Source organism: Mesocricetus auratus, unplaced genomic scaffold (genome assembly GCF_017639785.1).
Source record: "Mesocricetus auratus isolate SY011 unplaced genomic scaffold, BCM_Maur_2.0 Super-Scaffold_100023, whole genome shotgun sequence".
NCBI classification, from domain to species: domain Eukaryota; kingdom Metazoa; phylum Chordata; class Mammalia; order Rodentia; family Cricetidae; genus Mesocricetus; species Mesocricetus auratus.
Genome location: NW_024429204.1, coordinates 1,268,342 through 1,294,825, shown reverse-complemented (window position 1 = coordinate 1,294,825; position 26,484 = coordinate 1,268,342). Strand labels below are relative to the sequence as shown.

Here is a 26,484-nt window from a genome sequence, read left to right as displayed (position 1 = left end):
GCACACCTGTGGTTTCCCATGTGCCCTCCACTGGGGTTGTCAACTACTGGATAGAAGCCCTTCCTACTCTGAAGGCTCAATGTGTCTAACTTTGTGTGAATCTTACAGGCACGAAGCTTCAAGGGACAGGATTTCTCAGGATGAATTAAAAAAAGAAAGGAAAAAAAAAATAACGGTGGTAAGGCTGATTCTCAGGGATAAGACACTGCCCCCCCACCCATCTTTCATGTTTATTTCTCCCCATCTCACGTGATTTTCTTTTTCTCTCCTGTGACTGTGATAAAATGCCTTTGATCAGGGCTTATTCCCGGTTCACACCTCCAGGGTTCACTCTTCATCATAACAGGAAACTAGTCAAATTGTGTCCAGTTGGAAGAAAGCAACATGCACACTGACGATGTTCAACTTCACCTCTCCACTGGTATGGGGCCCAGTGTTTGCTGCCCGGAGAATGGTCCCACCCACAGTAAACAGGTCTTCCCCAGTCAATCAATGTAATCCAGACAGCCCTGACAGCATGCCTAGAGGCCCATCTCCCAGGCAGTTCTAAATCCTGTCAAGATGACAACACCAACATCACACTTTGGGACACAGTAATATTGTTCATGGAAAGTGCTTGGTGACCAAGTGTGGTGTAACGTGCCAGTAACCCCAGCAAGAGGGATGTAAGGGTAAAAAGTGCATGAGTTGGAAGCCAACCTATCTGGGCCACAGCAAACAAAAACCCATCTCTTAAAGAAAAAAAAAAAAAGCCGGGCGTTGGTGGCACACGCCTTTAATCCCAGCACTCGGGAGGCAGAGGCAGGCGGATCTCTGTGAGTTCGAGGCCAGCCTGGTCTACAAGAGCGAGTTTCAAGACAGCCTCCAAAGCCACAGAGAAACCCTGTCTCGAAAAACCAAAAAAAAAAAAAAAAAGGGTTACCAAGTACTGTGGCACAAAGATATCACACACGCCACTGCTTGATACCCAAAGTATGTTAGTGACAGGTTAGTGAGTGGCACTGTTGGTCCAACCGACCCCATTTCATCAGCATTTGAGTATTAGACAACATCTGTGTAAAATGACGGAGCTGTGAGCATCTGCGTAGCCCCAGGGGCAGGGAGAATGGCTGGGCGCAACCGTTAGAGCCAAGACTGTTTTCCTGGTTGCAGACAAACCTTTATTGCAAAGCCTCCACGTACAGCACATTCAGCGACGAGACAAACTTTCAGAGACAAGAGAGACACAGCCCGTCTTTCCCGATTCGGTCTAGAGCATTCCACAAGGGAGCCATCCTCTTCGTCTTTCTGAAGACTGCTTGACATTTTCAATAGATTAGACATACTTTAAAAAAAACAAAACAAAACCAAAACCCAGGTAGGGTGTATCCTGCAAAAGGAGAGAGGGTGAAAACCCTTTTCCATACTTCCAGACACAAACACTTCTCTCGATGCAGCAAGAGAGAGATTTGCTGGGGCAACAACAGGCCAAGAGAAAAGCTTTGATGGCAAACTGGCCACCGCAGGACAACAGATACCCTGGGCAGCGGGGGTTCCCGCTCTCTCTCACCGTTTGGTGTTACTTCTCAGTCTTTATTCGGTACAGAGTAAATCCTTGACTGGCAAACTCGGATCATCACTGAATTTGGAGATAGCAGGGAAATTCTTGTATCACCTATGCAAGGGCTCCTAACTACCCGATTAGAGCAACCAATATTATTTGTATCAGGGTTTGTCCTATACACTGGAATGGTTTGAGTATTGCCTAATTTTCATTTTATGCTTTCAAGAGAGTCAGAAGGGAAGGAGAGAAACAGTGTGATCGAGCGCCCAGCTGTGGGACCAGGCAGCTACAAACCAGCCTCTTGAAAAGGCTGTCTTCAGTTCCGGGACAGACTAAGGGAGCTCATTACACCCCACCCCCACCAAAATAATCTACAGCTACCCTGGTGTTCTAGCTACAGAGGAGGTTTCTAACAACAGAGGCTTCAAATGTTAACATCTAAATTGTAAAATGTGGTTATTTTATCAGCAAACAGGCTCAAAGGGCCGATCAATAAATCCATCGATCAATAAATCCATCAGGCAGCTGCAGAGTTAGACTGCTGCTCCTCGATTCCTGCACACTGGGTTCAGGCAGACACGTATGGTGGTGGTGGTTCCTTGGCAGTGCCGGTCACGGCAGTAGCATCATTGTACGGAGGCAAAAGCACCTGGAAAGGAGAGCCCAGAGTCAGTGTTTAAAGTAGGCACACAGTCCCTGACCCTGAGGTGAACACGCATGCATCAAGCCCTTCCTGCGACCAGTATTATAGTTGGAAGGTTTTCTCTGTCTCTCCCAGTCCCATTGGTTCCTTTCCCGCCTGTCGATCCCCACAGCTACTTATTAAATAATCATTCTGAGGCTTAATATTAATTATAATTGTCTGGCCACTGGCTCAGGCATATTACTGACTAGCTCTCACAATTAAATTAACTCTTTTTTTGTTGTTGTTTTTTGTTTTTAAAAGACAGGGTTTCTCTGTATTGTTTCGGAGGCTATCGGTCCAGCCTGGCCTCGAACTCACAGAGATCTGCCTGTCTCTGCCTCCCGAGTGCTGGGATTAAAGGCGTGTGCCACCACCGCCCGACTAAATTAACTCATTTTTAATATTCTATATTTTCATCATGGTATCCTTGAGCAGATTATATACTCTTGGGGCTTTACGCCTATAAAGATCTGAAGACCAGAGGCCTAGGAAGTACCTGACACCCTTCTTGGCATGACCTGTAGAAGCTGGACAGGAACTAAGGAGTACGTGTTGACTGACAGGTAAGCACCTCTGTGCTTGACATTTCAAGCACAAAACCAGAATTGCTCAAGGTTATCCACTGCACCGAAAGAGAAGGAGTAACAGATATATATATTAAAAAAACACTATTGGGGGCTGGAGAGACGGCTCAGAGGTTAAGAGAGCACTGATTGCGTTCCCAGAGGTCCTGAGTTCAATTCCCAGCCACCACGTGGTGGCTCACAGTCGTCTATAATGAGATCTGGTGCCCTCTTGTGGCATGCAGGCATACGGGGGGGGGGGGCAGAATGTTACATACATAATAAATAAATAAATAAATATAGAATTGATTTAAAAAGCACACTGTGTATTTTCTATTCTAGATCCACTTAAAGTAGTAAATCTCCATACAAGCCATAAAGTGTGCCTGTCCCATAGGCTCCTTCAGCTTTTCACACCTGCTTCTCCTTACCTCACACACAGCACTCCTACCCCTCTAACTTAACAACACGTGTCACTATTTTTCTCTCTTTTCCACTCGTAACTCCCATAGGCTGCAGCCATGATCTCACTCAAGAGCGGGACCCAGTATCCACTTGACAGTGGGATTCTGGGGGTATAAACGGCACACATCATGTAGGCCGTCTCTGAAGTTTCCCCAGTGCGGGAAGTTAAGCTGGCCCACTAAGGCGGTTGTCTGGGTTGTTTTGACCCAGCCAGAAATCAGAAACCACAGCAGTGTTATTGTGGCTGAACCGCTGAATGAAGAGTAACCTTTCCTGTTGGAACAGGGCAGAGCTCACCCACTACTGTCCGCAAGGCAAAGCTAGGATGTGTGAGAGTGTCCCGCTCAGACTTCTCCAGGCAAGCCACAAGCAGGCAAGCAGTTATGTTGGGGGGGGCGCCTAACACAATCCACTACTGCTACTCCTGCTACCCCTACTTCCGACTCAGAGGCACGCTGCATGTAGGCAGGGGACACAGAACCCAGATCACCTTCCCCCCATACGGTGCATTTGACTGGCAGGGCTCACAGGCAAGCAGGTGACAGACAGCCGGCCAAGGTCTAGCTCCAATCAGACTAACCGGCAGCTGTGGAGCTACAGTGTAGCTGTTCCTGGCTACTTTGTTTCCAATGTGTGTGTGGGGGTAGCTAGTGGTGTCCCTGCGCTCTGAATGTATCACAGGTTAGGCAAAGGACAGAAGCACCTGAGATGCTGGGTCTAGATTACTCTAAGGCAAGGAGGTGCCCGCAGGGGTCCCCACAAAGGATCCAGCCACTCTTCTATCTGACAGATGCATACCCTAATCGCTGGAGCGCTCAAGGCACTCACATCTGCAACACAAACCCAGTAACGCGCTGTGCTGTCTGTTACTGAGCAGAGAGGAGCAAAACGTGAAAGGACCATCGAGAACAGGGGATTCCGGTGCAGACTGGACATCAAGGAACGCCTCCCCCAAAGGCCAGAAGGCAGTGACTAGCCAGTAGAGAGAAAACTCTTTCTCATGAAAAGGTGAATATTACTACACTTGGGGCAGGGAGAGAGGAGGAGGGGCAGGGGAACGGCCTCTGGAAAGTCTGAGGGGCTGGCCACTGTCTACTTATGGGAGAAGGCCTCCAGCAGTCACTCGAATGCTTGCATCAACTAGGGTAACCTATGGCTGGAGGAAGCCGGGAACAGCATTAGGAACAGTACTGTAGGATGACAGTTGGCCATTATCTTCCACTGAGGAATGTCCCGGGGCTGTAACTATCACTGTCTTTGGAGAACTCTTACACAGCGGTCGGTTGAGGAAATCAAAGCAGCCAGTACAAGCGGCTTTGTTTCTCTCCTTTCTCACAATAGGGAGCAGCCAGGTCAGATTTCTCCAAGATGCCCACAAACGGAACACGATGTTTTCTTTCTGGGGATGCACAACTGTGTTCTGTCTAAATAAAACCTTCACACTTTGGCATTCTCGATGTTCATTATCAAACCAAAGTCTCCCTGTGAGTCAGCATTTGAACACCGACAATCTCCTCTCCGAAATACTCCACTGACTTCCGCTTGTAAGATGAAGTCAAGCGGCGGAAAGAATTTCTCCCTCCACCGAAGCTGGTGACAGACAGACACCGTTTTTTTCACTGTTCTATGTTGACTGTGAAATAATCCTCCCGTGGCCTCTCTTGCTACTTTAGAAAGCTCTCTAGACAAACTAGGTTGAATTCTCAAGGCTCAGCATCTCATCTTATCTAAATGATGCTGAACTTGATGCTGGCTGAAAGGCAGGATGGTTGGAATTTAAGAAAAGCAGCACTCCAGAGAAAGACCATTCGAGAGGGTTCAAGCAGAGGGTTTTTTTAAAGGAAAGGGATCATAAAAATGGGAAGGGGGAGGGAGAGGAAGACCAGCTTCCTCTAGGGACAGGAGCAGCAGGAGAGAGGAAAGACGGTGAGAGGGAGAGAGAGAGAAAGAGAGGAATAGACAGAGAGGGAGAGAAGGAAAGAGGATGGGAGGTGGGCGGGGCCATTTTATAAGGAACACAGTGAATATGCATAGGCGGTGCTCTTAGTGCTGCAGCTGAGGGCGCATCCTGTCAGAACCCCAAGAGCAGGCCAGCACAGACGCCTGAAATACTAGCCAGGATGGTGAAGCAAGGACCGCCATTCTGTTTCTGTTATGGTTTGCTAACACCGAGGATGCAGCCGGGCTCCCTTTCTGCAAGGTGGATGAAATACTTGGACATCCAGAGAAATAATTCTAATATGTGTCAACACAAAATCTGCCAACGAGAATGCCATGATATAGTAAGATAAAATGTGATTATTTTGACATGTCTATCACTTGGCATTTAGTTAAATGATTTTTAAAAAAAATTAACCATTCACAATGAAACACCAAAAAAATACAATAAAATAAAAGGCCAATTACTTCAATGTAAACTTGCTGCTAGCAATCAGAAGCTAATGACTGAGAACATACAAGTACACACACAGCTGTGGGCCACTTTATACGAACACAATCCTACACGCATGCAAACACCCTTTCTGTCTCCACACACCTTCCCCTGAGGGCCGCTGGCTCAGTCAGTAAAGTGCTTTTCTACGGAGGTAAGGCCGAAGAAGACACCCAGTGCCAACCTCCTGCCTGTACACGTACACATACACATGCATGCACACACAACATTATAATACAATAAATTAAAATCTGGAAAACAAATTCATGTCAAGGGAAAAAGCGATGGCTGTGTCTCATGCAACAGAAGATGGCTACATCATCACCCAAGCAATGCAGTTACAGGATCACCATGTAACATGTGTGCTGTCGTAGACTGAAACGCTGTTGTCCAGTGCCTATTTACTGTTAAAACAAGACAATGGCTACCACCAGGGTGAATGCTGGACTTGAACCATATTTGAATTTAGCCAGTATAGGTTTTTCTGTAATTCTGCAGTTGTAGGGTATTGTGTATAAGCTACATGTGATTTCAGACGGTCCCAAAACAAGTATCACAAAATGTTAAAATATAGGCTAGTTATCATCCAGACACAACCAAACTACCTAAGGCTCAACTGAGAGATTTCCCAGATCATTGTCCTACAGGCATTTCTGAGGGGCATGGTATTAACTGTTAACTGACACAGATACATTTTGTGTTAACTTCTTTCCCTGGGTGGCATCACCGGGCAAGTGGTGCATTTGTCTGAGTTTCTGCAGCTGGCTGAAGAACGAGCCTTTCCAATAAGCTGTTTAAACGTACAGTCACATACAGGAGAGAGATGTAAGAACCCTGCCACTCGCTCCCATGACCACCAACTCTCATTTCCTCCTACAGCTCTCAGAACCCACCCCCCTACTTTCCTAGCAGACCTGTCCCTCCTGGATTTCGCCTCCCAGCTCTGCCCTTAGCCCAGTTCACAGCTACCACATCCACGCCAACTTCTCACCACGGTCTTGGCCTCTTAAAGTTAAAAGGGTGAGGAGTGGTGGGGGGGTGCTAAACAGTTCACACAAACTACTTAGTGGAGAAAAGAGCCACTTAAAAAATGTCACTGGAGGGCAGGAGAGATGGCTCAGTGGTTAAGAGAGCTGGCTGTTCTTCTGGAGTTCCTGAGTTCAACTCCCAGCGACCACACGGTGGCTCATGACCACCTGTAGTGAGATCTGGTGCCTTCTTCCGGCCTGCAGGTGTACATGCAGGCAGAACACTGTACACGTGATAAATAAAATAAAATCTTTTTTCATTTTTCTCTCCAAGACAGGGTTTCTCTGTATCGCTTTGGAGCCTGTCCTGGAACTCACTCTGTAGACCAGGCTGGCTTTGAACTCACAGAGATCCACCTGCCTTTGCCTCCCAAATGCTGGGATTAAAGGCGTGCAACATCAACGGCTAGATAGATTAAATCTTTGGAAAAAAAGTTGTTACTGGAAATAAGACCTCCCTTTTGCAGCATAGCATTCCGAAGTCCAGAAGTTTCAAAACCAACAGATTATGGGAAACGTTTCTAAACCTCTAAACCCAGTAAAGTCTACACTCCTCTTGTCCCACACTTGAAGACTCTCGCTGCTTCCCAGGCCCTTCGGGTCATTTAAACAGATGTTCTTGAATCTGGCTAAAACACACCCTAAGCTCGTCCCCTTGTCCAGCCAATTAGTTGTGACTTTTCTGCAGAAAGACCAAGACTTGTTTGTGTTTTATGCTGCTGACTGTCTGGTTCTTGGTGATTGATGAATGACTCTCAAGTCCAACTAACGCTCTTTCCTGTTGACCGTTTCAACATCCCCCCCTTCCCTCCCTCCATGTTTAAGAAAAACGACAGAATTTGGTCAAGAACTTGCGTCCAACCAGGACTAATTTATACTAAAGAAAACCCAGACTAGCAGCTGGAGGAAAAGAAAAAGGAGAAGAGAACCAGCGGAAACTGTGGACAATTACAGAAACTCACAGGGACACCGTAATGCCACCCCCACTGCTAAGATGTGCACAGCATTCTGGTGGCCAAAGGCTGGCCTCAACTGACCTTCAGTACATCAGAGAATCTATTGGGAAGATGTTCTGCTCTCCATGGGAGCTTTTTCTTTTAACTGCATTTTTAAAGCAGGTTCACGAGACAGCCTCGTATGCTGAAATACTTTTGGAAGGACAGGCTTCCAGCACCTATACTGGAATAGCATAACCGACTCCATGAAGTTTACATTTTTCCTTAAAATGATTAAGAACGTCCCCTCTCTGTACCTAAGGCTATAATGCTTTTATCCGGAATCGTAATTTCAGACACATTTTAGCTAACTATTAATCTCACTGATTTAGAGGACCCTGGTGCCACAGGAATTGGGATCCACACACTTGGTAAAAATACTGCTATGACCTGGGTTTTAGGATGATTTATTTCACTAATAAGTTATCAGTGACATATAGTCTACATATAGTAAGCTTTTAAGAACGTCCATTTTCTAATGTTTAAGGTGAAGAGCATTTCTACAATGTACATGTTTATCATTTTAATGTGTTTCCTTCCTCCAGTGAGCACGTTTTCGTGGCATTAGGAAGAGAATGTGATGTTACATAATGTATCCACCACGTGACTTCTCCGACATGGGGCTCGAGAGGGAGGGCGCATCTCCCTAAGGCACTAACAGTGCTGGGGCCAGGCAGCTGCGGTGACGTAAAGGGGGCACCTTGGGATATTTTAAACTCTTTATTTATTCCTCTCAGGGGAAACACACTGAGCAAGCCGCTGTCAGACCGTGCATACATGACTATTTAGTGCAATGAAGAGTTGGGTATCTACCCCTGTGGCCTGAAGGAATCACTCAGACCTCAAGGCCTTGTGTTTGGGACCCCCCCCCAAGGCATTCCCAGCACGGTCTGGCTGGAAACAGAGGCAGGGCAACCCTGGGAATGATGTCCATTATCTAGAACTCTTTTCTGTCCTCCCCCTGAGCAAACCACAGCATGTGCACTGTCTTAGAAAAGGAGACTAAGCATGTTTACTTACTAACAAGAGCCCCAGTAACTGTCCACAAAGGTCAACATGAATTTATTTAGCCTGGGAGAAGAGCCATCTGGCCCGATGCTTAATAGGAAGTGAAAACCGGACATGAATTTCATGTTGGTGCGGATGTCCTATACTGACTGACACTGGCAAAGGAGAAACTCACGTTGTTATGCTCCATGAGAAACTAGACCACTCCAACCTTCTAGAAGGTCTCTGGGTCAGGCATCGGCACATTTGGTTCTTAAGTTAGAATGCCAACATTAAAACCCCGAATTCTTGCCAAAATAGAGATCTTTAAAATTATGGAGTACTCTAACCCCCAGAGTCCACATTACGTCCTCCAGATATCATTTTCCAACAAAAAAAGAAAGGGCTCCTTGGAGAAATGGCAGACCACAGATCCGGTGTTGGAAACACACGAGCCTATGTCATATTGGAGAGCAAGAACCCTCCGACCGGCCATGGATGAACTGCAATGTGTCTGCATTAGCGAAAGCTCGTGGCCTCCCTTCCTAAAGACGCACAATAGGTACAGAACGGGAAGTTTCATTTAGGATCATTTACACAATTTACAGGACACATGTAGTTTCCACTGGAATAACTTCCATGGACAGTCTACGTTGATGTGTTTTGGCTGCATGTGTGTCTGTGTACTGTGTGCACGGCTGGTGCTTGCGGGAGACGACCAGATCTGGAACTGGAGTTACGGAGGGGCTCTGAGGAACCGTGTCACACTGGGAAATGAACAAGGGCCCCCTGGGATAGCAGCTCTTAACTGCTGAGCCACCTCGCCAGACCGTTTCATTTCATTGGGTGGGTGTTTTACGTTACTCTTTTCCAGGCCCAATTACTACGTATGCCATGGTGTGAATGTCAGATGCCCTGGGTGCCCCTCCCAAGACTCACGAGTTAAAGGCTCAGTCTCCAGCTAGTGGATCCAATCACTGAAAGCAGCTGGACATCAAGAACTCTGACCTGATCAATGGATTGATCTATTAGTAACCCTATTGATGGTTCCATATGGTCTCAGAATCTGATAGCGTTACTGGGAGCTGATTGAAACTTTCGGAAGCAGAGCTTGCTTAGCGGGAAGCAGCTCACCGGGAGCCCTAGTTTAGTCAGAGGTGTCTCCATGGTGCTCTCTGCTTCTTGGCTACCCTGGAGTGAGCAGCCTCTGGCACCACAGGGTCTACTGCCATGATACTCTTCTTATCCACCGCAAGCCCATGGTAATGGGACAAGTTCCAATCACATGACAGAAATGTCTAAAGTCTAACCAAGGGAACTCCTCTCCCTCGAAGTCATTTCAGGTATATGTCACACTAACAAAACGCCACAGCCCGGTACACCAAGCAAATGTAAAACATGTCTTAGCCACTCATTAAATCACACTCATTTAATCCCAGCACCTGGGAGGCAGAGGCAGGCAGATCTCTGTGAGTTCAAGGCCAGCCTGGACTAGGCCTACAGAGTGAGTTCCAGGACAGTCAGGACTGTTACACAGAGAAAGCCTGTCTTGAGAAAACAAACAACACACACACACACACACACACACACACACACACACACACACACACACACACACAAGCAACCATGTCTCTCAATTATAGTAAGAAGTAGCAAACACTAAAAACATTAGCCACATCACACAGCAGAGGGCGGGGGGAGGTCTCACCTCTGGTGACGTCACACCTACCGTGGTGTCATTGCTGGTAACGTAAACCAGGACATCAGAGGAGTTCCTGCCGTTGATGTATCGATAGCAGCTCCAAACGCAGCTTATCAAGTAACCCTGCAAGCAACAGCCACTGGGTTGTTAATTCTCAAACCACGCATGACTTAAAGCAACACAAAGTAACATCATCATAAAGCCTTTATTTATGTACGCATGCCAACATTACCAAACCTAATGCATTTAAAATTGCAGAGGTTGGGTATGGTGGCTTTCCGGCAAGGCATGCTCTGTCACAGCACACCGGAGCATGATGGCATTGGTACTAGGGTAGTGGGTGAGGTTAGGGATGGGAGGGCTGCCCACCCTAGAAGTGGGCAGCTAAAAGGAACAATGGCCACAGACACAAATCAAATTTATTAACCCACTTACCACTATACTACTTATTCTTTGCTAAGAGGCGGAAACAGACTTGCTGTGTAGCCCAGGCTAGCCTCAAGCCCCACCCCACCCCCGCCTTAGTACCATGACTTCCCGTTATAATAGGCACACACTACTTGACTGTTTTTTATTCCACAGGGCAGTCTGATTTTTATTACACTATTTTCTTTTTTTTAAGAGTTTTTGTTTGTTTGATTTTTTTAATGATTTACTGGTCTTTATTCTATGTCCATTGGTGTTTTCCCTGCATGTCTGTCTGTGTGATGGTGCCATATCCCCTGGAATTGTAACTATAGACAGGCGTGAATGTCATGTGGGTGCTGGGATTCGAACCTAGGTCCTCTGGAAGAACAGCCAGTGCTCTTAACCACTGAGCTCATCTCTCCAGCCTATTATGGTATCTGGAGGTACTTAAGATTAACACCCAGAAGAACAGCGAGTTAGCAATGATTCGTGAGAGATGCTAGATCAGGGATTTTCCCTGTGCTCTTCCATCAATCATCATTACTTGGATTAGAGCTCAACTGTTTCAAAATGCCTCCCCCAAATTTTAAAATTCCCTGACTAAAACAAAGGCTAGACGGAGAAAGAAAACAGGAATGTTAGAGATGTCAAACAATATGCCCCACGCCCCCAAGTTTTAATCGAGTTGCCAGAGGATCCAGCAAGCCTACCCCAGGGACGGGCACGTCCGCAGGACCGGAAACCTCATGTCCACCCACACTTTATGTAGGAGCAGCATTATTCACTCCAGCCAAAGTAGGAGCTACTGAATGCCTGCTGCGTGCTGGATGGATACATGGCATGTCACACAGCAGGTCATACTGCAACTATCCCGCTGAGTGTTGTCAGCCTGACACAGGGAAGAGGGAACTTCATTTGAGAAAACGCCTCCATCAGACTGGGCTGAAGATAAGTCCGAGGGGCCTTTCTTTTTCTTAAGTAATGACGGGTATGGGAGGGCCCAAGCCACTGTGGTCAGTATCGCCCTGAGTCTTGGGTTGTATGAAAATGAGAAGCTGAGCAAGAAGCAACGGAGAAAACCACTGAGTAGTCTTCCTGCACGATCTTTTGTTTCCGATCCTGCCTTGGCTCCCCTCATCAGACCGTGACCCAGGGGTGTAAGGAAAACCAACACTTTCTCCTCTTCCAAGTTGCTTTTGGTCATGGGCTTTATTACAGTAACAGAAAGAAAACTAGGGCAGCAACCCAGGAGGAAAAAAAGCCATCCACAAAGACCAACACACAGCGTGACTGTACTGATGTAAAGTGTCTACAACACATCAATCTAGAGAGATAGAAAGAAAAAGAATGTAGTGGTTTTCCAGGGGTAACTAGAAAGGACTGGTGGCAAGGGGGTAAAAATGTTCTAAACCTGCCTGGCATGGTGGCGCATGCCTTTAATCTCAGCACTTGGGAGGCAGAGGCAGGCGGATCTCTGTGAGTTCGAGGTCAGCCTGGTCTACAAACAGTGAGTTCCAGGACAGCCAGGGCTGTTACTCAGAGAAATGCTGTCTCAAAAAACCAAAGACCAAAAGCCAAAACAAAACAATCACTGTACTTACACAGTATGGGAAAAAAAACTTATACAGTAAGTACAGCCATGGAGCTTACAGCTGTGTACTCCTATAGTGGACTAGAAAGTATTGACTTGCATTTCTTTTAATAGCATTCACTTACTCTGTGTGTGTGTGTGTGTGTGTGTGTGTGTGTGTGTGTGTGTGTGTGTGTGCGCATGAAAACCCACACCTATGTGCATGTGTACATGGTGTGGTCAGAGGACATCGACCTTCCGGGAACTGGCTCTCTTCACCCCATTCTTCAGGTTCCTGGAGCTGAACTCAGATCAGTTCACCAGCCTTGCAAGCAAGGACCTTTACCCACTAAGCCATTTGTTAAAATAGTTGAACCTTGTTAACACAAATTGTAGGACAATAAAAACTGCGTATGTGAGATACCTATTCAAATACTTGCATCTAACTTCTGTGACGTTACCACTAAAAACACGAAGACCGTCGTAATACATGTTGCAGTATTATGTACTATGCAACCAAATACATCTTTTTTTTTAATTTTTATTTTATGTGCGTGGATGCTTTGTCTCTGTGTGTGTATCTGCCCACCACGTCCATGCCTGGTGCCACAGACATCAGAACAGGGTATCAGATCCCCTGGAGCTAGAGTTACGGATGGTTGTGAGCCACCATGTAGGTGCCGCTGACAGCACTTGAGTCCTCTGGAAGAGCAGTAAGTACTCCTAACCACGGCCCATCTCTCCTTGACTGCCCTGAGGAATTTGGGTTAGGATTTCTCTCTCACACAGAGGCAACGGACAGGTTATTTTGTCATTTCTTTCAAATTCGGGAGTGCGTTTAGCATTTAATCCATACGGAGAATATTCATGCTTACCTTAAACGCCAAAACAATGCCGATAAACAGAAGAATAATAAGGACCAGACATGTAGGATTCACGGACATTATATCATCTCTGTAGGGAAAGCTGGGAGGCTGAAAGGGAAGCGGACCTCATTAGCAAATTCCATTCATCTGTCAAGAAAGACTCCAAAGGCAGCAACCCAGGGTGCTCACCCGACAGCTCAATAAAAACCCAGCATTAAAGATCAGAGAAGCAAAGCAGCCGGCCACTAGAGAGTTCGAACCTCTACCAAGACTCACCAAACCTCAAATTACACTGCTCCTCAGACTCACTTGAGACTGCAATGATTCTCCTGTCTCCTCCTGCCTTATATTCATTCCTCTCTCCGCCCAGCCATATCACTCCCGTCTCCACCTCCCCGAGTGCTGGGGTTAAAGGAGTGTCATCCCAAGCGCTGGGATTAGAGGCCTGAGCACTGTTTCTCTTTTAGACCGACTGACTCTCATGCAGCCCAGGGTGGCCTTGAACTCACAGAGATGCCTCTGCTCCTGTGCCGGGATTAAAGGTGTGCGCCACCACTGCTTGGCCTCTGTGGCCGTGGCTAGCTTTGCACTCTGATCTTCAGGCAAGCTTGTTTAGATCATAAGCAAAGTATCACCACAAGGACAGACACAAAATTCTCTCCCATCTCTACCCATGAAACAGCAGCAAACAGTGATAACGGCGTTTTCCTAACCCAGGCGCTCTGGCCAAGCAAGGTCTGTACAGAGACTCCACGGTGCCATTGCATGCCCCTGGCATGAACTCCAGAGTGACAGCACCCGGGCTTTGAGGTAACCTTTTGTTCAAGTCAAGGTGTTGTTACTGAGTTGCTCTTCCTGAAGGAATTCCAGAGCCTTTGTATAACTTAGTCTTGACACTGGACCTGGCAAACCAGAAGGTCTCACATGGTGGAGAATTGCATAGGTAATGGTCCCTTCAAACAACTCCAGAGAAAAAGAAATTTTGGTATACGGATATTAGTTTGCTAAAGGTGTTTTTTGTGTAACAATAATAGAGGCTTTTGCACAGCGCTGGGGAGGCAGGTGATCTCTGTGAGTTGAGGTCAGCCTGTTCTACACAAGTTCCCGGAGAGGCAACGCTACACAGAGAAACCGCGTCGTATGGAAAAACAAAAACGAGGAGAAAAAAAAAAAGAGGTTTTTGCAAAGCCATGAGGCGGTCAGTTTTCGGAAGCTGCTTCTCCCTGCTGCTGCTTTCATTCTGGAGTGACTGTTTCTTCCACTGACCCGCCCCCGGCAGAGAACAAAAGTCAAAGGAGGAGTCACCATATGAAGCACCAGTCACTCAATCCTCCCCCTGCACCTTGGAGTCCACCCTCAGTGTGTGGTACTTGGGACACTTCTGGTGCCGTGACTGGGCAGTGTCTTCTTGATTTTCATCAAGCTCTGGGTATTCTAAAGGGGCAGGACAAGGAGGAGAGACCTCCCAAAATGAATGCCCCTGCTAACTGGCACATCTTTCTAGACAGCAGATTCTCCTACGAGTTTGTTATGTAAGCAAAGACGGTGACAACCCCAGGCTAAAAAAAAACCCAAAAAACAAAAAATCAAGAGCTCACACTATGAAAGGGCACACGCACTTATAGTAACTGTTTTGCAGGACTCTGGCTAGGGATCAGGGATCACCTGCAGCATTCTCAGATAACCGCGTTTCTGACTCGCTGTATTCCAGCTTGCCAGCAGTAGCCATCAGGGAAACGTCGGCGCCCCCTTGCATTGCTGTCTCAAGGCATCCCTGACTCATCTCCTGCAGGTCCCGGGAGGTTATGATGGACACAGTGTCCCCAAAAAATGTCCTAGTAATTAAAACTCCCACCTTTAAGAAAACACTCAGCGATCTGAACAGCCACTCGAGTGCGAGTTCAAAATCTACTTAACATATGTCCCGATAATAATGTCTGTCCTGATAGTAACATATGTCCCGATAATAACATATGTCCCAATATTAACATATGTCCCAATAATAACATATGTCCGACAATAATGTATGTCCTGATAATAACGTATGTCCCTTTAACGCTTTGTCTGTCCTCGGCTCACTCAGGCCCCTCAGGACAAGAGGCAGTGGGAGGCAGGGCCACCTACCAGCTGTCGTATGTACTCCTGAATGGAGTTTGGATAGACGAGCACTGTGATGGCAACCAAGGTATTCAGGGCGAAATCAAAGATCTGGTAACAGAAGAACGGGATGATCCAGGCAGCGTGTTGCTAAGCACAAGAAAACAGATTGGTCACGTGATGCATGTAACAGGACTTTGAGTTCACCAGTCTGGAGGGGCCTGGAGCTGGCGGTCATTAAGCCAGACCATCATGGCAACTGGCAATGCCAAGCTGGGGCGGTCAGAACAAACTGGTGAGTGCTCTTGGTAATGTTGGTTTTACCAGTTTCCCTAGTACCACGAAGTATCACAGAGTTCTAAAGGTTCCTGCAGAAAACTATGAACGACCCTACAATCCAAGCAGGCAGACCCACAGATCACTCTAATACAGAAGTTCCCAACCCATGGGTCAAGATCCCTTTGGGGTGTCAAACGACCCTTACACAGGGGTCAACTCAGACCATCAGTAAGTGCGGGATATTTATATTGTGACTTATAACGGTAGCAAAATCACGGCTATAAACCAGTAGCAGAAATAATTTTATGGTTTTGGGGGAGGGGTCGCCACACCATGAGGAACTGTATTAAAAGGATTGCAGCCCTAGGAACATTGAGAACCACGTACCTTGTACGCTCCGTAAGTAGCCATAGCGCATATCAGGATCATGAGGAGAGAGATTGCAATAGCAATGCACATATCTGGCAAAAAGTCAAAGGTGGGGGGGCACACAATTAGACCCAGCACTGAACTTCTTTCCAAAGTCTTTTTGTTTATACATCAACTATAGGCGAAACCTTCACGCTGATTCAACGTAAATCCTGAGCGGCTACATAGTTGCAAAAGAGCAAAGAGACACTGTTTACAGACACCAAACACAAGTTGGCCTCCTAGCCCACTAACCACAGATATACTCGTTAACTCCGTCATCCCATAGTCACACAGGTGTCTATTTGTATTCTATTACACTCACGAGTGTGGAACCTTTCCATACCTCACTCATTCGCTTAAAATTACAAACCGAGGTTTCTTTTCAAGACCCTCATTTCCCAATCTATTCTCTGTTGGGAGACGTCGTTCTGTAAAAATGTGTCTGATTGGTTTGAATAAAGCACTGTTGGCCAACAGGGAAGCAAGATAGGTGGGACTGGGAGTCAAGGAGGATTCTGGGAAAGAGAGACACTGAGAGTCACAATGTAGCCTCCAGAGGAGTAAGAGGTCCAGACTCTTTCTCCGGTAAGAGAAATACTTAGATTAACAGTTATGGGCTAAATACTTAAGTCAGAGATAGCCAGTAAGAAACAAGCAAACGGCCAACAGCTTCATAATTAATACAGCCTCCTGTGTGTTATTTGGCGGTTCAGAGAGCGCGGCGGGGCCCATGCAACCGGACCACACTCTACAATTCTCCAGTGTTTTCACCTCTCATCTCCCTTCATCGCTCAGGCCGTCTATATCACCTAAGGATGCTCAAGCAACATCATCAGCCGCTCGAGCCTTACGCCCGCGGCTTCCTTCGTTTCTTGTGGGATCAGAAGGGTCCCAGGCGAGCTCACCTCCTTGGGAAGCTGCCCTGAGCATTCCAGCTGGTGGGTGCAGCCCTCCCATGCTTCCTCCGCTGCACCCTCCCACACGCAGAATTATGAGTCTTACTCTGTTTTCTGGTGATTGCTGGTTTCTCCCCAGGTAAGAACTCTAAACGCTGTTTGCTGCTGCCACCATCTGGGTGAGGTATGCCCGTCTAACCCCTCTAGAGGCAGCAGCACGTGGGCATGGGCACCTACAGCGAGAAGCTCTATGAGACGAACACACACACTACACACACCACACACGCGCACTCATGCACATACACACCACACACACGCACACTCGCATGCTCAGTTTCCAGACTTAGTTCAGAGGGTGAAAACTACCCCATTAATGGCATTTATACTGATTACAATAATCCCAGTTAATTGGGGCTTTTTTGTTGCTTTGCATAACACGGCTGCGAGAGAACGACACGTTCGCATTTTTTTTTTCTCGAGACAGGGTTTCTCTGTATTGCTTTGGAGGCTGTCGTGGAACTCGCTCTGTAGACCAGGCTGGCCTCGAACTCACAGAGATCCTACTGCCTCTGCCTCCGGAGTGCTGGGATTAAAGGCGTGCGCCACCAATGCCCAGCCCCTCTTTTTTTTTTAAATAATGTATTTAACTTTTATATTTTATGTGCGTTGGCGTCAGATCCCCTGGAACTGGAGTTACAGACAGTTGTGAGCTGCCCTGTGGGTGCTGGGAATTGAACCTGGGTCCTCTTGACCACTGGAGCCATCTCTCCAGCCCCTGACATATTCCTACCGCACATCGCTGATCTGGAATGGTGCCTGGAGGTACTAGTTGGACACTTCTTTATCCAGGAAGCCTGTATCTTTAGCGCGTGGTGCCGAGGTCAGTGAACTATCTGCACGATAGCTTTCAAATGTTTTAACTCTTCCCAGCTGAGGTAGATGCTGTTGTTACTGAACAGAGTATAAAGTGAGGGCTTGGGGTTGTGGGACATTCTGAGAGCATCTGCACCAAAAGGCTGGCCTGTGACTACTCTGCCGTAGCTGGTCTGAAAGACACACCCCTCCTGCCTCAGCCTCCCCAAGTCCTGGGAATTTGGATCCCAGCTTTGGATTTCCTTTGGAATTAAAGTCTTTCACACCCTTAGTGTCTGGATAATTTTCTTTGATACAGGAAATCTGAAAAAGCAAATATATGCCACATATATACATATACACACATACATACATGGCTTTAATCCCAGCACTCAGGAGGCAGAGGCAGGTGAATGTCTGTGCATTCAAGGCCAGCCTGGTCTACAGAGCGAGTTCCAGGACAGCCAGCGCTAGACTGAGAAACCCTGTCTTGAAAAAAAAAAAAAAAAAACCAGAAAGAAACCCATCAAATTGTAGTCAACTACTGAGCCAGGCAACTTCAAGGGCACACAGATAGATTCAAGGCTGAGAATCGATGGATGTTTATTCTCCATCCAATCTATTCCATGACCCTGTCAAATTTTTTGATAACATGAAAAATTTATAAATATACATATAATTAATATTTCTTTGACAGAAATGTCTAAAAGCTAGATGTTAAGGTGAGAAAAATTCCGACATTTTCTTTATCCTTATGGATTCCCCCAACAAGGAATTCCCTACTTTGATCATCCTCTACCAGATCACCTGAGAAAAAGTACCCACATGGCAAAGAGGTAAATCCATGCTGCCTGGCCAGCCAAAATGTCCTGTCAGATCTGCCAGCACTCAGGCAGCAATATATGCTGGTCCTGGCTCTCATTCCCAAGACCCTGGGTCTCATCCCCAGAACTGCATAAAGCTACACATGGTGGTATATGCCTGAAACAGGGTGATCATAAGCTCAAAGTTACCCTAGGGTACACAGAGAGTCAAGGCCACTGTTGGTTACAGAAGATGCCACTGCGCCATATATGTAAGTAAAGGCACATGCGTGTAAACATGTACACACGTGGATCCTTTTAAAAAAGATTTGTTTAACGTTGATGAGTGTTCTTTTGCCTGCATGTATACATGTACACATGTGTGTGCAGGGCCCAGAGAGGCCAGAAGAGGGCGTCAAATCCTCTGGAACTAGAGTTACAAATACTGGCATCTTGCCTTGCCAGCGAACTTGTGGTGGCGGCCACACCCTTTGGGGGTGGTTTCAGGTGCAGCCGTGACCCATCATAAGGTAGAGGAGGTGCTGGCTCGTGCTCCCTTGGGTTGCAGAGAGCATTGGATGGGCAGAGACTGCATCTTTTGGAGCAGGAAGACTGCGGTGGTTATCTTATCTTATCTTATCTTATCTCTGTAAGTGCTTCCCTAATAAATACCTATTTATCATCTACCTTGGGTCTGGTGGACTCATTTAAACCCCGCCTTCAGTTACACAGCCGGTTATAAGCTGCCACATGTATGCTGGGAACCCAATCCAGATCCTTTGTAAGAGACAAGTGCTTTCAACCCTAGGCCATCTCTCCAGTACCAAAAATAGCTCTATTAACTTACAGAATTTCCAATTATAACTAACACAGCTGACTGAACCAAACTGCAAGGCCTATTTAACTCTATCTACTCCTGGTTTAAATATTTAGGACTTTTTAAAAATGATTTATTTATTATGTATACAGTGTTCTGTATGCCTGCAGGCCAGAAGAGGGCACCAGACCTCATCACAGATGGTTGTGAGCCACCGCGTGGTTGCTGGGGATTGAACTCAGGACCTCTGGAAGAACAGCCAGTGCTCTTAACCTCTGAGCCATCTCTCCAGCCTGGTTTAAATACTTAAAGGCCTGTCCAGTACAATGAGGTCTGACCTACAAAGTTAGTGTCCCACCCTGCCGACCCCGTGGAGTTCTGAGGACCAGAACAGTCTCCTGCACACTCATCAGGTGCTAAGCATTCCACCAGGCCAGGCTTTTCTCCAAATACAATTAACTAATAAAGTATTCATTGTTTATTTTATTTTATTTTGGAAATAGGGTCTTCCACCCCTCAAAGCTGGCCTTGAACTTGTTATGTGGCTTAGAGTAGCCCTGAACTTCTGATCCTTCTGCCTCAGCCTCCTGTCTTCTAGGGGCCACAGACACCTGGACAGATAACCACTGAGATCAAACAATAGTGGTAAAAGATGGGTATGGAGTTTGATCGCCCTCTGGCTCCTCCTCCCCCGACCTGCGAGAGTCGGAGCCCTTCAGAACTGCTCTAGGACTCCTTTCTCACCTCTCCAGCATCCAGGGCAAAGGCATCTCCTCATCCCTACGTCTGTCTCAGCCTACACTAATCCACATGCCTCGATCCCAGGAGATCTGCCGTCTGCGTGCCCGGCAAGGGTGCGTCTTACCGAACACTTCACAGCCCTATCTGCGTCAGGCACAAGGAATCCCTCTGCTTTTCAGACGGGACTACAAAGTAAACCAAGGTTAGTGGTGAGCTCCAAGAGAGCACACAGCACCCTCGGCGTAACCGGCACTCAGTCCGAGCCCCAGAGCCTACAACATCTAAAGTCAAAAATCTAGTGTTCACCCTAGGTTGTGCTTGCTCCCTTCGCCAGCTCCGTGGACACATGAGCCGTCTAGCCAAGTTGAAGAGATGTCATCTCAACAGCCTCTGTCCAAACCCAGCCACCCTGCCATCCCCCAATGCTCTCCTCCCTATAGAGAAACGTCTCTAAGACCAGAACCCTAGGCTCTTATGCTGAGAAAGATGTAGGTTTTAAAAGGTATGAATTCCAACTTGGCAGAGCAGCCCATTTACCTATCATCCGAGCACTTGGAGGAGGGGCAGGAACAAGAGGGGCTTCAAGGTCTTCACTGGGACATAGAGAATGTGTGGACTGTATATAATACACGGGACCCCATGAAAAATGGAGGAAAAGGGCACTCTCATGAGATGTCTAAAACTATGGATCTGACAGTCATTAAGAACAGAGCCCAAGCATGGGCAGCACGCATTTGCTGATTTGATTTGTAATGACGGAGAGAAAACAAAGTTAAAATAGCAGCGCAAACAGACCCCTGAATCAATATTTGTAATTTAACAGAAAAGGCAGACAGTCAGGCTCCTTGTCCCAAGAAATCCTAAAATATCGCCAGCGGTCATCTGAGGTACTTACTGGCATCATCCATGAACTCGAATTCCCCTCCTAGTTCAGAGCTTGAGAAGTGATACTGGTCGGGATCTGCCAGTGCGCTCAGTAGGACCAGCAGGACCACGGAGTTGATGATCTGCAGAAAAGAAGAATGGGAGGTGAGATGCCCGCCCAAGGGGCCAGAGAGTCAGACCACCCACCATGCTTCAGAGAGTCAGACCACCCACCATGCTTCAGAGAGTCACACCAACCACGGTGCTTCACATCTGAAGCTGAGGGAGCATGCAAAGGCCCCCCAGGGAGAGGGCACCCATCAACTCAGGAGGCAGCTAAGCTGGGGAGAAGGCTCAGCGGGGTCGGACCTCCAGAATCCACTTCGAAAAAGCAATGGAGGACCGGCAAGATGGCTCGGTGGGTAAACGCACTTGTCATCAAACCCGAAAACACCGATATGAGTTCAGTTCCTAAAACCCACTCAGGAGGGGAATCAACTCTTGAAAGTCAGACTCTGACCTTCATGATGTGCTCATACACACACACACACACACACACACACACACACACCCGAAATCTGTGGTGGTTTGAGTGTCAAATGCCCCTTATAGCCTTCAGTATTTGAATCCTTGGTCCTCGGTTAGTAGCACCACTGTTCTTGGAGGTTTAGGAGATCTGGCCCTGCCTGAGAAAGCATGCCATGGGAGTGAGCATTAAAAAGTCTCAGCCATTTAACTCTCTGGTTGGTTTGTGCTTGCAAATATGTCATGCTTTCCTTTCCCTCTGGAACCACATGCCTAAATAACCTCTCTTCCTCGGGTTGCCTTGGTCATGGAATTTTATAACGAATACACAATCCTTGAAGGGTATTGGGAGACGGTACAAGATAGACACAGAGGCCAGAGGCTGGGAAAGCACCAAAAACACCGGCTACCCCCAGTCTCTCACTGAGGACAGCGCCTTTAAAATCAGTGGGGATTCAAACCCAACCCACATGAAAAGGATCTTAACCAACTCATCCTTCTCGGTGTATATCATATAAATCAGGACCACACATTGTGATTAAAGGGTCCAACACTGGCCGGGCGTTGGTGGTGCACGCCTTTAATCCCAGGGCTTGGGAGGCAGAGGCAGGCAGATCTCTGTGAGTTCGAGGCCAGCCTGGTCTACAGAGCGCGTTCCAGGACAGCCAGGGCTACACAGAGAAACCCTGTCTGGAAAAACCAAAAAGCAAGGGGGACAATACTTTGAAGGCACCATTAAGCCTTTATGTGGATTGGCCAAGCCCTGCAAACCCTCTCAAGTTAATGAGAGCAATGCAAAGGGATCCCCATTATACAGAGGAGAAACCTGAGGCCCGAAGGTTAAAGACACTGCACAAATCAGAAAGTTAGGACTGCAGAGGGAGGCTTGTCAGGAATTTAATCCCAAACCTAGCGTCAAGCCTTCTGCTGACACGTGTGACTCCATTATCTCTGAGCTCACCACTCATCTCCTACACCAAGTTAAAAAACATGAGCATGCTCTGTTTCACTCTCCCCGAAATGGAGAGAAAAGGTCATTTAGTAGCAAGATCTAAAGGCACACCCTACTGGAAGAACCTACCACAGGAGAGATTCAGAGTTGGTGGGTTTTAAACACCCACGGCAGAAACTTTTGTTGTTGTTCATTTTTTTAAATTAATTTAGCTTTTACATTCCAATCCCAGTTCTCCCTCCCTGCTCTCCTCCAGCTCCCTCCACTCCCCCTGTCAGCCCATCTGCTCCAGGGAGAGGGTAAGGCTTCCCCTAGGAAGTCTACTAAGTCTGTCTCATCATCTCATTAAGGCAGGACCAAGGCACCTCTCCATGCCCACTCCCCTATGTCTAGGCTGGGCAAGGTGTCTCTCCATATAAAATGGGCTCCACTATGTCAGTTTGTGCATTAGAGTTAGATCCTGGACCCACTGCCAGTGGCCTCATATATTGTCCCAGCCACACCACTGTCACCTGTATTAAGGGAGTCTAGTTCAGTCTTATGCAGGTTCCCCATTTGTCAGACCTGAGGCAGTGATCTCTCTCTAGCTCGGGTCAGCTGATTCTGTGGGTTTCCCCATCACGGTCTTGACTCCTTTGTTCATATTATCGCTCCTCCCTCAACTTCGATTGTACTCCAAGGAGGTTGGCCCATCGATTAGTTGTGGATTTCTGCATCCACTGCAGAACTTTTTAATGTGACAATCTCAAGATACTACTTTAGGATTGTTGAAGGACTTGGGGTTTTTTTTTTTCTTCCTCTATTTTCCAAATTGGCAGATAAAGTTTGATGAGAACAGCAATTCCAGAACGTACACATACATGGGGTTAGTGGCTTGGGGGGGTTGTAAAAGGGCCTCACGTAGCCCACATTGGCCTCTAATTTACTGCCCCCATCCCTCCAGAGTGCTAGGCCAGCCTGATCTACAGAGTGAGTTCAGGACAGCCAGGGATACACGGAGAAACCCAGTCTCGAAAAAAATAAAAACAAAAAACTAACGGCCAGACTAAGAGTAGGCCAATGCCTCCAAAATACCTCTTGGTGCCAAAGCTCAGTATCTTTAAAGACAAAACCCACAGTTACGTTGATGTTAGGGGCGGGGATTGGGTACCCTTACAACATCTGCCTTTTTTGCAGAGCTTGGCAGTATTTCCCAGACGCTGTAGGACAATCATGTTTGATTTACACTTCCTCTAGGTAGTTCTCTGTTTTAGCTTGCGCAAACATGAATTATTTTGGTTAATACGTCTGGGCCGTGGTGAGGGTCACAGTCCCCAACCGAAGCTAAGGCGGATGTGGTTACTGGGGTTGAAGGCTGATTGTCAAGGCATCTAGACAGACACTGACTGACTGGGGAGGCAGGGTGCAGTTGCCTTAGTGAAGACACCAGGATGTGGGCCTGCGGTGGAGACTGTTGGCCAGCTGGTGGAGAGTCCTGAAGGCCAGGACAGGAATTGGGGACTTTCTTCTAGACAGGCAGGGTGGGCTTGACATGGTCAGAGCCTCTCACTAAAGAGACCTTGCCCTGAGCCTTCTACTAACACAGTTTAGGTTTTAGTCACTGATGGGGGGGAATGTCCTTCTGTATGTACGTTTCTCTTATCTGGTTGATGAATAAAACACTGTCTGGCCAATGAGGCAGGAAGATAGGTGGGACTAGGACGAGGAGAATTCTGGGAAAGGTAGGCAGGGAGGACCTGCCAACGACAGTCAACGTGTAGCGGGGCCAAAGGAGTAACAGGTCCCGGCATTCTTTGGTAAGCTAAGATCACGTGGAAATACATAGATTAATAGAAATGGGTTAATAATTAAGAGACAGCTAGCCAGCCGGGTGTTGGTGGTGCACGCCTTTAATCCCAGCACTCGGGAGGCAGAGGCAGGAGGATCTCTGTGAGTTCGAGGCCAGCCTGGTCTACAAGAGCTAGTTTCAGGACAGGCTCCAAAACAATACAGAGAAACCCCGTCTCGAAAAACCAAGAGAGAGAGTGAGAGTGAGAGAGAGAGAGAGAGAGAGAGAGAGAGAGAGAGAAGAGAGAGAGGAGAGAGAGAGAGCTACCCAATAAGAAGCCTAAGCCATCAGCCAACAGTTTAATAATTAATACAACTCTTTGTGTGCTTATTGGGGTCTGAAGCGGCAGAGGAACAAGAAAACCGCCAGCAACAAGCCACTTCATGTCTCAACTCTCACGCCTCCGTGAGCCGGTCACTCCATGTTATCCAGAGTGGCCCCAGGTGCTTAGGTGAGTGCCACAGAGCCAGAGTCCTTAGAGACACTGTAAAGTGACCAGATGTAAACCTGAGAGCAAGAGAAACAAGCAAGCCTGACTTCAAGCCAGTAACACTGTCACTACCAGCAATGATGGCTGGGAAGGTGACAAGGTCTTAGCTGGTGCAAGTCCCTGGGCGACACCATGTCAGGCAATCATGCCGCCAGCTGCCCCACCTGGCTCCTAACCCTCCTCTTACTCTGTGCCTCCGTCCATGCCTGCCCTGTTTCCAACATTCCCCCCTAAGTTCTGACAGCTTAATGTGTCTCTGCTTCCCCCTCACGGTCTCTCGACTCTCCCTGGGGGATTTCTATCGGTTTGGTGTGCCCTCCTCTCTCCCTAGCATGCCCTACTGCTTTACAACGACACTGGTCCTTTCTCTGTATTGCAGGTACCGCCCAGGCTCCCTCCTCCAAGTGCCCCTGTGTGTTGCGCAGTAATTCAGGTATCAACATTTGGGTGTGTCGAGACGGCTCAGCAGGTAGAGCGGTACCTGCATCAAGTCCTGATGACCTGATTTGATCCCTAGCAGGAAACAACTGACTCCTGAGTTGTCCTCTGATCTATTTACGTGCCATGTCACACGCATGCACACACATGCACACGCCACAAAGACGGAGAAATAATTTTTTTAAAAAATGCTTTTTGGAGACAAGGTGTTACTATGCAGGCCTGGCTGGAATTCACAGAGATCCACCTGCCTCTCCAGTGCTGGGATTAAAGGTGTGCTGCACCATTGCGGCTTAAATTGTGTGTGTGTGTGTGTGAGAGAGAGAGAGAGAGAGAGAGAGAGAGAGAGAGAGAGAGAGAGAGAGAGAGAGTGTTAAAAGGAAAAGGGGTAAGCCTCTTGCAAATCCAAGTGACTGTCACATCCAGAAAACCAAAAAACAACAACAACAAAAAAAAAAAACCCCACAACTCTTCATCTCAAAGAGCTAAGAGATAGTTTATCCCGAAGCCAAATATGAATGACTCCAAATTCCGTGTTCCACTGTGGTAACAGTTTCACTAAACTGTACCATGACATAACAACGACAAAAAGTAAATGAAGGCACTTCCACATCATTTACTGGTGGAAACATCGGGGGGGGGGGACGGATAGAGAAAACTGGGGACCCTCAGCTACAAGCCTCGGGTGCTGACAACATTCCCAGCCTTGGGCTGGTGGAGCCTGGGGTTTGCTGGTACATCCCAGAGGACTATCTCATAGTCGGTTGTCAGGCCGCATACAGAGGTTGGTAATAAACATCTATCATGGGGGCTGAAGGCGGCTCTGGGCTTTCAACATTCTGGCCTCCCACATGGCTGGAGGTTCGTGGAAGGCGTGGTTCTTTCCAGGGGCCCCTCCTCCGCACGACTCATCCCCGTGCTTCTTCTCTTTGAGGGGTGAGATCCTCCGAAGAGAATCTGACTTGACTTGTCTTCTCTGCGTTACTACATAAAAAAAAAAAAAAAAAAAAAAAAAACAACGGCTGGGCAGGAACTCGGCTCCAAGGAGGGAATGAATAGGGGAGTATCCAGGAGAACTCGGGTCAGCACAAAGAAGCGGGGGGGATACATTCCTCGCTCGCCATGGCAACTATTAACCACCTTCAGATGGAAGAGGCCAAATACACAACTAAAGCCCCAACCAGCGCGGGGTAAGAACTTCCTGAGACTGCAGGCGCCACTAGATGGTCAGTTCTGACCAAGTATGAA

At 47.4% G+C, this 26,484-nt stretch overlaps 1 protein-coding gene across 1 annotated transcript in view; it reads right to left on the bottom strand.

Moving 5' to 3' along the window:
• Nucleotides 1-1,137: 1,137 nt before the first annotated feature.
• Laptm4b (lysosomal protein transmembrane 4 beta) overlaps nt 1,138-26,484 on the bottom strand; it is a 39,598-nt gene continuing 14,251 nt past the window's right edge. Inside the window, exons 2-7 of the mRNA XM_005072656.4 lie at nt 21,035-21,146; nt 16,007-16,080; nt 15,368-15,490; nt 13,253-13,351; nt 10,427-10,522; nt 1,138-2,192 (exon numbers count right to left, since the gene is read on the bottom strand). Coding sequence (XP_005072713.1) covers nt 2,112-2,192; nt 10,427-10,522; nt 13,253-13,351; nt 15,368-15,490; nt 16,007-16,080; nt 21,035-21,146 — 585 coding nt within the window. The 3' untranslated portion in view covers nt 1,138-2,111. The remainder of the gene's footprint in view (nt 2,193-10,426; nt 10,523-13,252; nt 13,352-15,367; nt 15,491-16,006; nt 16,081-21,034; nt 21,147-26,484) is intronic.